Here is a 14,699-nt window from a genome sequence, read left to right as displayed (position 1 = left end):
GTGGTGTAAATTCATTGAAGGTAAAAGGTAGCACAGATGTTTCAAAATGTACACTCGTTTCGTCTTGTGTTCGTCTTGTGTTAAGTTACCACCCAATTGGTTTCTCATCTCTCGCTTACCTTGTCAGGCTTCCTCATCCATGAAAATGTTGGTTTGAATACTTTTGGTGCCGGCCTTCGGGCCTTTTTTTTGTCAGTATACCCCTCGATTTCAATTTTTAAAAAACGGTAAAATGAACCTCAAGAGAATCATATTAATAAATAAAAGGCTGTGCACAAAGCTATCTTATATGAGCTATATGTAGCTCAAGAAAAAACTGCATTTCACCTTTGTAATATACTGTAGCTGCAATATAGGTGAAATACTACTAAAAATGACGTTTTTTCCATAATAATACGAGTTTATTCTTGTAAAATTGGGACTTGGGAATTGCTCTTCATTCGATTATGACTGATATTTTGACTTTATTCCCGTAAAATTACAGCTGTTTTTTTCCATTTCTGCTTTTTCTTTCCAGCTATTTCATTTCAGCTTTCCTCTCGTAAATTTTCTTCTCGTAATTATAACTTTACATCTTTTAAAGCAATAATGTGTTTTTTCTTCATTTCAACATGGTTTGACCTCTATATTTTGACTTCATTCCCACGTTCTATGTTGTTTTTTTTTTTAAGTTTCTTTGTTAAATTACATTTTTAGACTGTGCGGCGGGCCGATAAAATCACAGCAGCGGGACGCAAATGGCCCCCGGGCCGCACTTTGGACACCCCTGCCATAGCCTATCAGCGGCCTCATTGTAGGATCTGTACACTCCAGCAACAAGAAGAACACCAATGAAAGCATCCAGGAATTCCTCATCAATGTCCTTCCTCATGTCGCTATGGACTTTTTTTCCTTCAATGTTCCTCATAGTTAATGATGATTCTTTTCAGTGACAGCAACTTAAAACATGTCTTGATGTCACTTCCTCACAGCAAACCTTTTTATTCCAGGGGTCATTTTGATGACATTTGCAGCAGCTGCCCTGCCGTGTACATCACGAGGTACTGAGCTCCAAAACATCTTGTATGCTGGAAAACCCGGCAAAACGAGAATCCCCAACGAGGGAAAACTGGATATAAAGTTTGCTCACCACTGCCACAACACCTTTTTGGTTGCAACTCTTTACATGACCACCAGATGGCGTCTTTGTTCTTCTGTCTAAAACACAAAAAGGTGGATCATCCAGCCAGGAAGTTCTAGGAAGACAACTAGAATAAATGAATAACATTTTTATTAAAACTGCAATAAAATGCACGTCATTCTTAATATATCCTAACACTCATATGTAATATGGTTATGTTAATTAATCTGTCAATAACCAGGGAGGGTGGGGGGGCTGGATGGCGTCAAAGTTGTGAGGTTTCATCTGTATGTTATTTTTTAGGTGGGTTGACAGCGTCATATTTATTTAAATGCGAGTGGTCGTCCTGTGTGGGCCAGCTCGATCCCGCGGCCAGAGATCCCCACTGATAGAGTTGAGCGTGCTAGCTAGTAGACTAAAAGCGCAAGCTTTCAACCCTTTTCTGTCTTGGCCGCCATCTTCTGCGACCTCAACCAACACTAAAACTAAAGCATAAAAATGTCTGTTTGCCACCCAGGACGTCTCATGTGGAATTAATATAGCACCATAACATCTCATGTCTTAAATTATAAACATTACACCGCTCATGTCTTTAAAGATGGATATCCCTCAGGCCGGCGACCCAAGTAGCCTGGCTAATTTCCTGGTCGCCTGGCTAACTAGCAGCATTTTCTCCCATGCTTTCCCATGCTCTCCATGTTTTGGGGGCTTTGTGCATGTTTTTTCGGGCCTTTACAGCATTTTTCCTTTGCATTTATTTTTAATCTCGCAGCATTTTTAATTTACCGTTCCGCAATTCATTAATTTCATTCGCCACCGTACTCCAGCTCACGCTGAACAATCAATGAATGGCTGGTTTGATGTAAATGTGGAAAGAAAAGAAACCGATATATAAAAATAAGCACGCACAACAAAGTAATCCATGCAATACTGGGAAAATCAACAGCTTTGTGCGGCTCAACAGTACCTCTAATTACCAATACTACGGATACCCGCAGGTGCATGCAGTCACTGTGAAGCCACGACATTTACTACATAACTATTAAACCTGCCTAGACACGACAAGGCTGCTCTTACCTAACAGGACCGCAGGCACGCTATACAAAGAATGTACCTGTACTGTGTACAGTATATGCCTCTGCATAACGTCCGTGTCATCTGCAGAAGAAACAACACGCAACCAGTGCAACTCAATGGAATAAACTGAAGACAGTTATCCGTGCAAAATGCACGTGTGCAACAAAGGTGTTAATTCCCTCATCAGACGTCATTTGTAAGCTACACTAAAATGCACTGAAATGAGAAAAAAAAAACCCCGTCAAGTTTTTCCAGACACAAGTGACCTTTCCAAAACTGAACTTCATTGTAACTCGGTTCTTTTGCAGGATCTGTTGGAAATTTCCAGAGGTGAGAGTGCACATGAATAATCACCGAGGGTAGTTAAAGGTGGAGCCAACAGCTGCAGGCGATGTCATAGTACCACACAAACCTGTCTGAACCTGAATTCACCTTAAGTGGATGCAGCACCGTCAACAAGATCCTGTTGCTGCAGCCACTCATTGCATGACTTTGGTGGAAGATGAAATCCTGTTTGCCGCCATTGTTCTGTCTGTCAGGGGAAGGATTAAACAAAAACCCCTCTGTTGATTTCATAAAACCTGTTGCGCTGGATGGAGCATGAGTCTAATAAATTCCCATGATATATTATACATATTATACATGCACCTTCATGTTTTCTGCTCCACTTTGTCTCCAACAGGAGAGTTCCACACCCAACTAAAAGCACCTCAGGCTCTTATGCAGGTTCTAGCAGAAACTACACTTCTGACATGCTGTTTGCTCCTGCTTTCTCCACAAGCAGCAACTTTTTTTTTGTCTACTAAGCACTTCTTTCTTCCCAAATTGAATATGACTGGAGGAGAAGTAGCAGAAGTAGAAGAAGCACACATGCCATTAAGATGTACAGTGGATATAGTGGGTTCTTAAAAATATATTTTTAAAGCGGGTTTCAATATTTTACAATTCAACTGTAAAGGATGCAATTATATGGGCTGATAAAATCAGAGTTGAACTTTTAAGCCACCAATAAACACCATGCAACCAGCTTATTGGACATTTGGCTTCCTTTTAGTTTTTTTTATTACAATACCACACAAAAGTGAGAACACCCCTCACTTTTCCGCAAATATTTTGTAATATCTTTTCATGGAATGACACTGAAGAAATGACGCTTTGACACAGCAGCGTTGCCAGAATCTTAAGATGATTGTATTTTGAGAAAAATGATCACACATACCTAATTTGCCGTTCCTCAGGACCATCTGCTACGGTAAAACATCACCACAGATTGTGTATAGTAACGCTTATAGTGCAGTTTTACTTTAGTTTTACCTTACCTAACAAACTAAAAACACTGTTAGAAAAAAACCTGCAACTAACACAACTGCAAAGACGCACGTGAGACTGCACAATGTCACACGTCCTGTTTGTCTTTGCTGATCGCCACGTATTGAAGCAGGCAAATTATTGATTGCATGGAGGGTCAAATTTTCATAGAAATAATTGCCACACGACTGGCAATGCAGTAAAGTAGTCAGTGTACAGCTTGTATAACCGAGAGCCAAGTCGACATGCCATGGCTGCGATCGAATGAAAAAAGGTTGTCCTCTCATTCTGTGAGGAAGTGGTAAGTTTTGGGCTTCTTTGTTCTTCTTCTCACACTTTCAAACACTTTCTTAAGTTTAGAATAAGTAAACTGGAGAAGCTAACTAGTTAGCTCGCGAGCTAGTGGCGGATCTCTGTTATGTTCCTGCAGTGATCCCATAGCCTGTGCAATGTGATGTAAATGAAGAATAATAGGAGCGTAACAGTGACTACTGGTGTGTTAGTTCACGTCTACAGGGCTGTAATAATGAGAAAACCTGGATTTAGAAAGTCATAAAGAGGTTTTCTATGCCCCAAGTAGGAAAATATTCTGGTCAGGAACCAATTAACCACGATAAACGAGGGATGACTGTACACTCCAAAGTGGAAATGTCCAAGGACCTCGGACAAGTCACATGACACAGAGGAGGAAATATGGCTAACTCGACCCAACGTGAACATTTTCACGTAGGGGTGTACTCACTTGTGTTGGCAGCAGTTGTGACATTGAACAAGACCCTCAGGTATTTCGACTCCTCCACTTGGGGCAGGATCTCATCTCCGACCCAGAGATGGCACTCCACCCTGAACCATGGAGTCGAGCTTGGAGGTGCCGATTCTCATCCAAGCCGCTTCACACTCAGATGCAAATTGATCCAGGAAGAGCTGAAGATCATGGACATCATGAAGATCATGAAGCCGGCAAGATCATATTATCTGCAAAAAGCAGAGACACAATCCTGCAGCCACCAAACCAGATCCCCTCACCGCCCCGACTGCGCCTAGAACCATAAATGTTATGAACAGAATCGGTAACAAAGGGCAGCGCTGGTGGAGCCCAACCCTCACTGTAAAAAAATCCGACTTTTTACCAGCAATGTTTACCAACCTCTGATATTGATCATACAGCAAGCGAACAACCCATATTAGGGGATATGGTAGGCCATACTCCCAGAATACTCCCCATAGGATTCCATGAGAAACACGGTCCAATGCCTTCTCTAAGTCCGCAAAACACATGTAGACTGGTCAGGAAAACTCCCATGTACCCTCAAGAGCCGTGCCGTGAGTGTACATAGTGGTCAAACATTTTGAGAATGACACAAGTGTTGGTTTTCACAAAGTTTTTTGTCAGATGTTACTATGTTGTTCCCCAAGCCACTCAGTTATCACTTTTGCCTTTGGAAAAGGCATTGTTCATCACTAAACTGTTCTTGGATGCTTGGGAAGTTGCTGTCTGGGGGTGTTTTGGTACTATTCTTTATTCATGGCTCTGTTCTTGGGCAAAATTGTGAGTGAACCCACTCCCTTGGCTGAGGATCAACCCCACACATGAATTATTTCAGGATGGTTGACTCTGGACTGATGGAATCGCTCAGCTTTTCTCCTCTGGACAAGCTTTTTTCTGGATGCCCCAAACAATCAGAAAGGGGATCCATAAGAGAAGATGGTTTTACACCAGTCTTCAGGAGTCTAATACATGCATCTTTTGCAAAATACAAGTCTGTCCCTGATGTTTTTCCTGGGGAGAAGTGGCGTCTTTGCGCCCTTCTTGACACCAGGCTATCTTCCAAGAGTCTTCCCCTCACTATGCGTGCAGATGCACTCACGCCTGCCTGCTACCATTCCTGAGCAAGAGCTGCACTGGTGGTTCCCCGTCCCTGCAGCTAAATCAAATTTCAGAGACAGTCCAAATGCTTCCTGGACTTTCATGGGGGCCCTGAAGCCTTCTTCACAACAACTGAACCTCTCTCCTTGAAGTTCTGGTGAATGGTTGATTTAGGTACAATATTGCTAGCAGCAACATCCTTGCCTGTGAAGCCCTTTTTGTGCTAAGCAATGATGACTGTACATACCTTGCAAGTGACTACAGTATGGTTAACAGAAGAAGAACGATGCCAAGTACCGCGCCCTTTTAAAGCTTCCAGTGTGTTATTCTCACTCAATCAGGATGACACAGGGGGTATTCTGGCAAAGTTACTCAACCCACCCAGGGTTTGCTCTCAAAATGCAGCTCAACAGAACATAGAATCGGCAATCAGACTTAATTGGTCCCACGGCGGTGATTATCAACTTACTTTGTCAAGTCCGGTTTTCTTCTCTGTGCTAAGTGCGCGTTCACATAAAAAGGGGCATTTGAGGTCATATTATTCTACTGTGAAGCGATCCCAGCCAGTGTATTCTGCACAAGATCACTCCTGATGTCCATGTGATGCTATAGAGTTGTGTCAACATAAGACAGCCCCACAGCATCCAGGACTTTAAGGAACTCCAGGTGGATCTCATCCACCCCCGGGTCCCTGCCACCGAGGAGCTGTTTGACCACCCCCGGCAACCTCAGCCATGGAGTTATGAGATCCCACCGTGGAGTCCCCAGGCACTGGTTCCTCATTGGAAGACGTGTCGGTGGCTCGTACTATGAATGATGTGCTCATTGGAAGGCGGACCCATGTTGCCTCTTGGGGCTGTGCCCAGCTGGGCCGCATGGGTGCACCAGACGCTCGCCATCGTGCACCACCTCCAGGGGTGTAGTCACTTTCATGATGTACTGTATATTTTACTTATTTTCCACAAGATTTATTTTCAGATTCAGATTGTTTTGTAATTTAATATCGTGGTCTATATTTTTATAGACGGTGTCCTAGTGGTCAGTACACAGTCAGAAGATTGAGGCTTTGAACAGCTCTGTGTGAAGTTTGTATGTTCTCCCACTTTACAAAAACAAGCTTATGGGAGATGGTGAATTGTCCATAGGTGTGAATGCGGGTGTGATTGCTTGTCTACTGTATATATGCCCTGCCGTCAGCTGGGATAGACTCCATCTGTGACCTGAATGAGGACAAGCTGTATAGAAAATGAATGGGTGGAAAATGAATGTCATTTTACCAGATAGGGGTGTGTTCACTTTCTATAACCGCTGCATTAGTGCAGTTTAGGGCAAAACACCTGAAAGTTGTCATGCAAAGTCACCTCCATAATACACGCATACACACACACGCAAACACGCACACACACGACCAAAATCAATGAAAAATGTCGACAATAGAGTTCAAAATGCATTGAATGAAATGTTAAAAACCACAAACCTAATTCATACCTTGCTTGACTCAGAGATTCCAGCCACGCCTCACCTTAATACCACACATGCCGACACCCTTGCGCACTTTCACGCAATGTTGCGTGTCAAAGTGTGTGCGCGCAACACATTGCAAAGCGTCATTTGTTAGTGATAGATCATATTAGACCATATTTTCATTCAAATATCATAAAACAACCGTATCATGATTTGCAGTGCTGGTCCATGCAATGATCATTGTGCTTGAGCTGCACGTTTTCACACACATCATGCTTTTCTGTCTCTTTGCAACCGTTGAACAAAACTGTCCACGTTTTCACTATTGTTGGTCCTTTCTGTCTTTTGTTGTGTAGTTTGTGTCCACTGTTGTGCATGCGGTACGTCATGCATACAAATATTTTTTATTTTAGCATACAAATATTCTACTATTAGTGCTTGTTGTACCACATTTACTGTACTGTACTGTACTGCACTGCACTGTACTGTACTGTACAGTACTGTACTGTCCTGGACCTTTCTCTTGATGTCTTCTCTTTGGTATGTTGTGACAGAAAATTGCAGTTCAGCTGCCCAAAAGGAAGACCATTTCTTAACAAATTCAAGATTCATTAATACAATCGCAAAGCTATTTCCAATATTTTTTAAAAAGAGGGCACTTGTTGACTCTTCGTACACAATCTGATGAGAACAGCCTAGCATGAAATCTCTCCGATATCAGGTTGTCATTTGAACTGAGTCCTCATGTTCCCAAAACCAACTCGACCAGAATGTGTTGCAGCAACATGTTCAGGATCAGACCCTCCCTTCCCCCCGAGCCGCACCCAGCAGTCGCAGTAACACGGCTATGTTGCACCGATTATGCAAGCACACACACACACAAACACACACAGGCACTTTGCAGAGCTGCACAAAGCTAAAGTTTACAAGAGGCATGTGTGATGTGCACACTAGCAGTTTTGCATGGGAGGGCTGTTACCGCCTCAAAATAAGCAGCTGTACAAAAAAATCTTGTATGAAAAACCATGCACAGAACTGTGCATAGTCCTGTATAGCCAGGGTCCTGTATGCTTTTCTTGCATTTCATTCAAACTTGTTCACCGTTCTCGTGACCTTTATCTGTGATTGGCTCAGGGAAATCACATGCATTTTCCTGCTGCCTTACAGTGAAGAGTGTTAAGTTACCAAATGTGCTTCTTTGCCCTGCACTTTCCCACCAGGAGTTCAATACGTGACTATTTGAACTCAATGAAAGAACAAAATATGTCCCTACATTGCGTGGTTCTAACACATTGGACGTTTTATTCAACCCATAAGAACCCAGACCACATTTCTGCTTGAAGGAAAATGGTTGGGGATGTACCACGGAAGTGGAACACATGGAAGACATTTGTGATTTTTTTTTTCTATAATACTACGTGTTACTGTCAAAGGTGTGTGTTGGAACATACAGTATATGCTACAATGGCCGATCGTGGTAAATGTCCTTCACACTTTTTTGTGCTTAGTATCACAAATGCACTTTGAATTATATACTGTATATTCATTCCAAATAATGGATATAGTGGCATTTAATGAGAGTCTTATTACAATTGTTGCTATTGTGAGAAAAAAGCAATTGCAATTTCGACTTACTTTCATACGACTTGCTATATCATTGGTAACACTTTACAGTCAGGTACAAAAAATGACAGTAGTTAATGAGGAACTAACGTACCTATCCCTCACCCTAACCACTACTCATTAGTTACTCATTAGTTCTTCATTAGTTCTTCAGTAACCACTCTAAATGTATGTGCCTTAGTCCCTCAGTAACTACTCTACTCATTAGTTCCTCATTAATTCTTCATTACTTCCTCAGTAACTAGTCTTAGTCATTAGTTCCTCATTAGTTCCTCATTAATTCATTACTTCCTCAGTAACTAGCCTTAGTCATTAGTTCCTCATTAGTTCTTCATTACTTCCTCAGTAACGAGTCTTAGTCATTAGTTCCTCATTAGTTCTTCATTAGTTCTTCATTAGTTCCTAAATAACTACTCTAAATGTATGTGCCTTAGTCCCTCAGTAACTACTCTACTCCTTAGTTCCTCATTAATTGTTCATTACTTCCTCAGTAACTAGTCTTAGTCATTAGTTCCTCATTAGTTCTTCATTAGTTCTTCATTAGTTCCTCAGTAACTAGTCTTAGTCATTAGTTCCTCATTAGTTCTTCATTAGTTCTTCATTAGTTCCTGAGTAACTACTCTAAATGTATGTGCCTTAGTCCCTCAGTAACTATTCTACTCATTAGTTCCACATTAATTGTTCATTACTTCCTCAGTAACTAGTCTTAGTCATTAGTTCCTCATTAGTTCTTCATTAGTTCTTCATTAGTTCCTGAGTAACTACTCTAAATGTATGTGCCTTAGTCCCTCAGTAACTATTCTACTCATTAGTTCCTCATTAATTGTTCATTACTTCCTCAGTAACTAGTCTTAGTCATTAGTTCCTCATTAGTTCTTCATTAGTTCTGCATTAGTTCCTCTGTAACTACTGTATTTTTGTGCACCTTATGGTAAGATGTGACCATATCATTAATACAGTAGTGGTTCAAATGACTTTCAGTGCCTACCGACATAAAGAAGCAAACAGGTCAGAGCTAGTTGTTGTGCGCTCAGTGCACATTTGGAATTTGAGAGAACGATCAAGCATGCAGGCACATGTGCGCAGCACCCTTAATGCATATGCTGCTTCTAACATCGATATGGGAAGCCTTTGTGAAAGCAAAAATGAGACAACTGAGCTCCCCTAAAGCCTAAAGGGTGAACTTGCTGATAGTCGCTCAAGATAATAGTGGGAGTCAAGTGAAACTGATCTTCGTTTCAATACCTTTTCCTTATATAACAGGTTTGGCTATGAGCCCGCAGGGTACGGCTCTTTGTTGAAGCATGGCAGTAATTCATTGAAGATAGATTACCTGTCAGAGGGCTGACACAACACTGCAAACTGGTTGGGTCTGATTGACCAGCCTGAGGCTAACGTGGTTGGGTGCGGCCCTTTTACTATTCAAACGCTGAAGAAGTCATGTAGAAAGCTTGAAATGCTATCCTCGCTGTTATGCACAAGTATGTGGCGTTAAAAACAATAAAGGGTGAGATTATATGTTTGGGGTTTCAAAGAATAAGTTCAGTTGATGGCTTTTGGTTTTTGCATGTCTCATTTTCTCTTATTGATCATTATTGGAATCATTAACCTGAGGCGCTGAGTGTGATGGGTGGGGCAAAAGAGCGTAGCTCAAGCGCCGCCCACCAGCTCTGCACGCCTCCACGTGCACACGTTTTGCTGCATAAAAAGGGGAGGCAGAAGGAGCTGCGTATCTCAGTCCATCATCTCCTCTCTGAGGCAGGCCGACACCACTCACCCAACAGCACAATGGCAACCATCAGCAGGACCTCTTTCACTGGCCGCTCCTATGCAGGTGGAAACCTGGCAGGAAGCGGTGTGCGCAAGGGCTACTCTATGAGTGTGCATGGAGGTGCAGGTGGAAAACAAATCTCCACTGGCAGCTTTAGCATCGGCGGCGGTGCCGGTTATGGTTTTGGCTCAGGTGCTGGCTTCGGCATGGGTGAGGGCCTGGACCTGCATGTGGGGGCCAACGAGAAGGCCACAATGCAGAACCTGAATGACCGCCTGGCCTCCTACTTGGAAAAGGTGCGCAGCCTTGAGAAGGCCAATGCCGAGCTGGAGCTGAAGATTCGTCAGTTCTTGGAGAATAAGGCCTCCCCCTCTGCCCGTGACTACGCAGCTTATCAGGCCACCATTAAAGACCTGCAAGACAAAGTAAGCATGGATGTCTTATAGTGTGTGTTGGCAGTACACGTACGCAATACTCATTCTATATTTCCTAATAACACAGATCCAGGGCGCCACGAGACTCAATGGAAGCATCTACCTGGCCATTGACAATGCTAAACTGGCAGCAGATGACTTCAAAACTAAGTAAGCTTCAAGTACAACATAGTACTCGATAGAACTATTTGGAAGTATTGTGCAATTTTGTGGCACGGTTATCTGATCTCTTGCCGTTTCGCAGGTTTGACAATGAGCTGGCAATGCGTCTGTCAGTAGAGTCTGATATCGCCGGTCTGAAGAGAATGTTAGATGAGCTGACCCTTGTGCGTTCAGACCTGGAGATGCAGATAGAAGGCCTGAAGGATGAGCTCATCCACCTCAAAAAGAACCACGAGGAGGTGAGTAGCTAAATGATCACAGTTCCCACAAGCTCTTGTATGTCCAAAGTCCAACCAAACTTGATACTTGACAGGAAATGCTAGCCATGAGAGCACAGATGAGTGGACAGATCAACGTGGAGGTGGACGCCAAACCGCAAATCGACCTGACCAGAATCATTGCTGAGATCCGTGAGCAGTACGAGAATGTTGCAGCGAAGAACCAGAGAGACCTGGAAAGCTGGTTCCAGACGAAGGTAAGCTCCACTGAAACACCAGTGATTGCTCCAAGGCATGGAGATGAACATCACACTCTTTTGTGTCCTTGGCAGACAGCCGAACTGAACAAGGAGATGGCAGTGAGCACAGAAACTCTCCAGACATCCAGATCTGAGATCTCGGAGATCCGTCGCACCCTGCAAAGCTTGGAAATCGAACTACAGTCACAACTTAGCATGGTAAATACGGCAGAACCTTTAAGTGCTAGCCACTGTATGCGAGTGAATGCTGACGTTTGCCTTCTCTGTTCTCCTCCAGAAAGCATCTTTGGAAAACACACTGGCTGAAACTGAAGCACGGTACTCAATGATCCTCCAAGGCCTCCAGGCTCAGGTCACCTCCCTTGAAAATCAACTGATGCAACTGCGCGCCGAGATTGAAAACCAGAACAACGAATACTGCATGCTCCTCGACATTAAGACCAGACTTGAGAGGGAAATCGCAGAATACAGGAGACTGTTGGACGGAGAGGGCAGGTAAGAGACAAGTACACGGTGCACGAGTGAAAACGCAGCCATCGGTTGCGTGATTTGAAATGATTTCATGCAAGCACTCTTGTTCTCCTTTCCCCAGCATTGGAAGCAGCAAGTCCACCTCTGCCAGGGTGATCATGGTCACAGAGGAGGTGGTGGATGGCAAGGTGGTGTCCTCCAAAACCACCACCGCATAAGCTGTCTCACACAGACAACAGGATCACGAGGAGGACGCCTGACAGCCATCTTTTCGTCTCAGAACCACTGCTGATGAAATAAAAGCCTCCTTGCCTGCTGACTAACATTTTCGTGTCTGCGTTGTGCATGTTCGACTTTAGTAGAGTCTGCAGGATTTGACTTCAGTATTTCATATACAGGAAGTTGTGACGTGGAAGACGTTCAAAATTAGATCGTGTGAAGAGAATGAAACCAAGAAGGCAGGGGTGTCCAAAGTGCAGCTTGGGGGCCATTTTTGGCCTGCTGCTTGTTTTACTATTGGTCCTCAGCGCATTTTTAAAAACAAAATGAATTCACAATAACGAGATAAACTATTAAATATTAGACTAATTTGTAAGCAAATCATACGTTAAAATGTTGGATTGATTTAAGCGCAGGTAATGCACAAAATGTTTCAAATTGGGCCGTGCACCCTTTAATTTTGAGAAGTTTGAAGAAAACGTTGAAGGCGATTGGACAAATGTCCAATCCAATCCAAACCTCTGCGTCACAGATTTGTCTCGTTGTGTCACGTCTGCGTCACGTCTATTTTCATCATCATCTTGGGTCTCGATCACCTTGAAAATGATATGTGTTGTGTTTGCCAATGTGGTTTCATAAGTAATTGACGGATAATGCAAGGCAGCTAAAATACCACAAATGGGAACATATGGGAGACACATCAATGCTGTTGTGCCTATGTAATACTCATACTCATAAATTCAGTAACATGTAATAAAAGGAGGTACAAAAACATGAAGGAACATCACATAGTTACACTTGCACAATTCACCGTGCCGGAAAAGGAGTAGGAAGAAGCGGAGCTTATCAAATTCTACCCCATCTTCATATATATTACAGATAATTCATTCATGTGCAGCAATGCATGGATAGATGGTTTATGCCAGTGGTGGCCAACGTTTTTTCTTGCGAGAGCTACTTTTAGAAAATAAAAATGGCCACGAGCTACTCGTTTTTGTAGAAATGATTTTCATAGCTTATTTCAACCCAAACAGATCAAATATGCTTGTTTTACCAAAACATTCACAAAATGCTGGTATCCACAACTCACATTTTATGTTTCAGAATACCTTTCTTTCTCGTGTTCTCACATTATTAACTGAAAACCTGAATGAAAAGCAGGCCTGCGGGCGCCTCATGTGGTCGTGGGGGGCTACCTGGTGACCCCTGGTTTATGCAATGATGAAGATGACTGAAGACCAAACTGACTGGAACTGTTCATAATGACTTCCACCGTAACGAAAGGTTTTCTATTGCAGCCTTGTTTTTGCACCAAACATGACCTTTGGAATGGTGACCACACTCTTCCTCATTCTTCTGTGGGCCATAGTAAGGTACTTCAATAAGGTTCTGAAGTATTTGGGCAACCACAGAGTTGTTATGACTTTGGTTTTGAAATAAAACAATTACCACTTGGGGACTCTCAACTTCAATTTGGCATGGTCATTTTTGGGCGCTCAAAAGTCACCGAAGTGATAAGCTGTACAGCTGTCTCCCTCGTTTATCACGATTAATTGGTTCCTGACCCGACCATGATAAAAGAATTTCTTTTGTGACAGCTCAAATATGGAAACAGCTATACCAACATAAACAACACAACAAAGTTTTACATCAAAATAACAATTTATTTACAAATATACCACGAACTACAATTTTTGGAACTGAACCGTGTGTGCTTTGGTAGTTCTTCCTGTTTTGCCCGGTCTGCTTTGCTTCGCTTTTCTATTTAGAAAGTCACAAACAGGTTCTTTATGCTGTAACTATGAGAATATTCCATTTTCAATATTGATTCCTACTTTGGTGGAGATTCACTTATCCAATCTGGAACTACTTAACCGCGGTAAACGAGGGACGACTGGTGTAGCGTTTTTCAAAGCACTCTGAGACTATTACCTGGAGCCTATCGCAGCTGACCACAGATGGAAGGTGGGGTGACAGGACGCATATTGACAAACAAGCATTCTCAAACACTTTCACACCTACGGACAATTTAGTGTCTCCAATTAACATGCGCGTCAATCAAAACTGAGCTTATTGTGCCATGTGCACGCATATCTAATGTTGTGGCCAACCCCTTGCCCTTGTTTACAACCATATCCATTAGGGGTGGGCGATTCTGTGAATTTAATATGTGTAATAGAATATAAATACAGGTTTAGTATTGCCAATAACAATATTGATGCTAATATTTTTAATTTTTCATGACGTATGTTATTTTTGTCCTTAATGTGTTGATCATGATTACAATGACAATAAAACACAGGACAAAGACCTTAGGCAAACAAAAAAAATATATTTTATTAACAAATGTATTTGTGAACAATTTAACATACTTAAAAAAATACGACAATGTAACAATATTTTAAAAAATACTGCAATTATTCCCATTTATTACATACAATTGTTGTGCAAAACAAAGTCAATACTGCAAAATAAGTAAACAAAAGCAAAAACTGCTATTGGTTCTCATTTTTGCCCCCAAGAACTCATTCCCTGACTTTGTAAACAACATTTTATAACTACAGCAATGTAACAATATGAACAACACAACAACAAAAGCACACAGATATCTGTCATGTATCGACATGATATTATCTATATTTGGATGGATCAGGCCGTACGGTGGCGAGTGGTTCGCATGTTGGCCACGCAGTCAGGAGATGGGG

General features: G+C 42.3%; 1 protein-coding gene across 1 annotated transcript; it reads left to right on the top strand.

Moving 5' to 3' along the window:
• Positions 1-10,070: 10,070 nt before the first annotated feature.
• On the top strand, positions 10,071-12,100 carry LOC129182456 (keratin, type I cytoskeletal 13-like). The gene is made up of 7 exons (XM_054778604.1): positions 10,071-10,655; positions 10,732-10,814; positions 10,909-11,065; positions 11,140-11,301; positions 11,377-11,502; positions 11,582-11,799; positions 11,897-12,100. Exons 1-7 carry the CDS (start codon positions 10,086-10,088, stop codon positions 11,991-11,993), a joined length of 1,413 nt encoding a protein of 470 aa, XP_054634579.1. The 5' UTR covers positions 10,071-10,085; the 3' UTR covers positions 11,994-12,100.
• Positions 12,101-14,699: the final 2,599 nt, after the last annotated feature.

This window comes from Dunckerocampus dactyliophorus, chromosome 6, assembly GCF_027744805.1.
Source record: "Dunckerocampus dactyliophorus isolate RoL2022-P2 chromosome 6, RoL_Ddac_1.1, whole genome shotgun sequence".
Lineage (NCBI taxonomy): Eukaryota > Metazoa > Chordata > Actinopteri > Syngnathiformes > Syngnathidae > Dunckerocampus > Dunckerocampus dactyliophorus.
The sequence above is the reverse complement of the archived record's forward strand: the minus strand, read 5'-3'. Positions and strand labels throughout refer to the sequence as shown.

Bases quoted from the DNA above. Each gene is read 5' to 3' on its own strand.
- LOC129182456 (XM_054778604.1), top strand. From the start codon at position 10,086: ATGGGTGGGGCAAAAGAGCGTAGCTCAAGCGCCGCCCACCAGCTCTGC. The intron at 10,815-10,908 runs GTAAGCTTCAAG...GCCGTTTCGCAG, and splicing joins GCAGATGACTTCAAAACTAA to GTTTGACAATGAGCTGGCAA. The intron at 11,800-11,896 runs GTAAGAGACAAG...TCCTTTCCCCAG, and splicing joins CTGTTGGACGGAGAGGGCAG to CATTGGAAGCAGCAAGTCCA.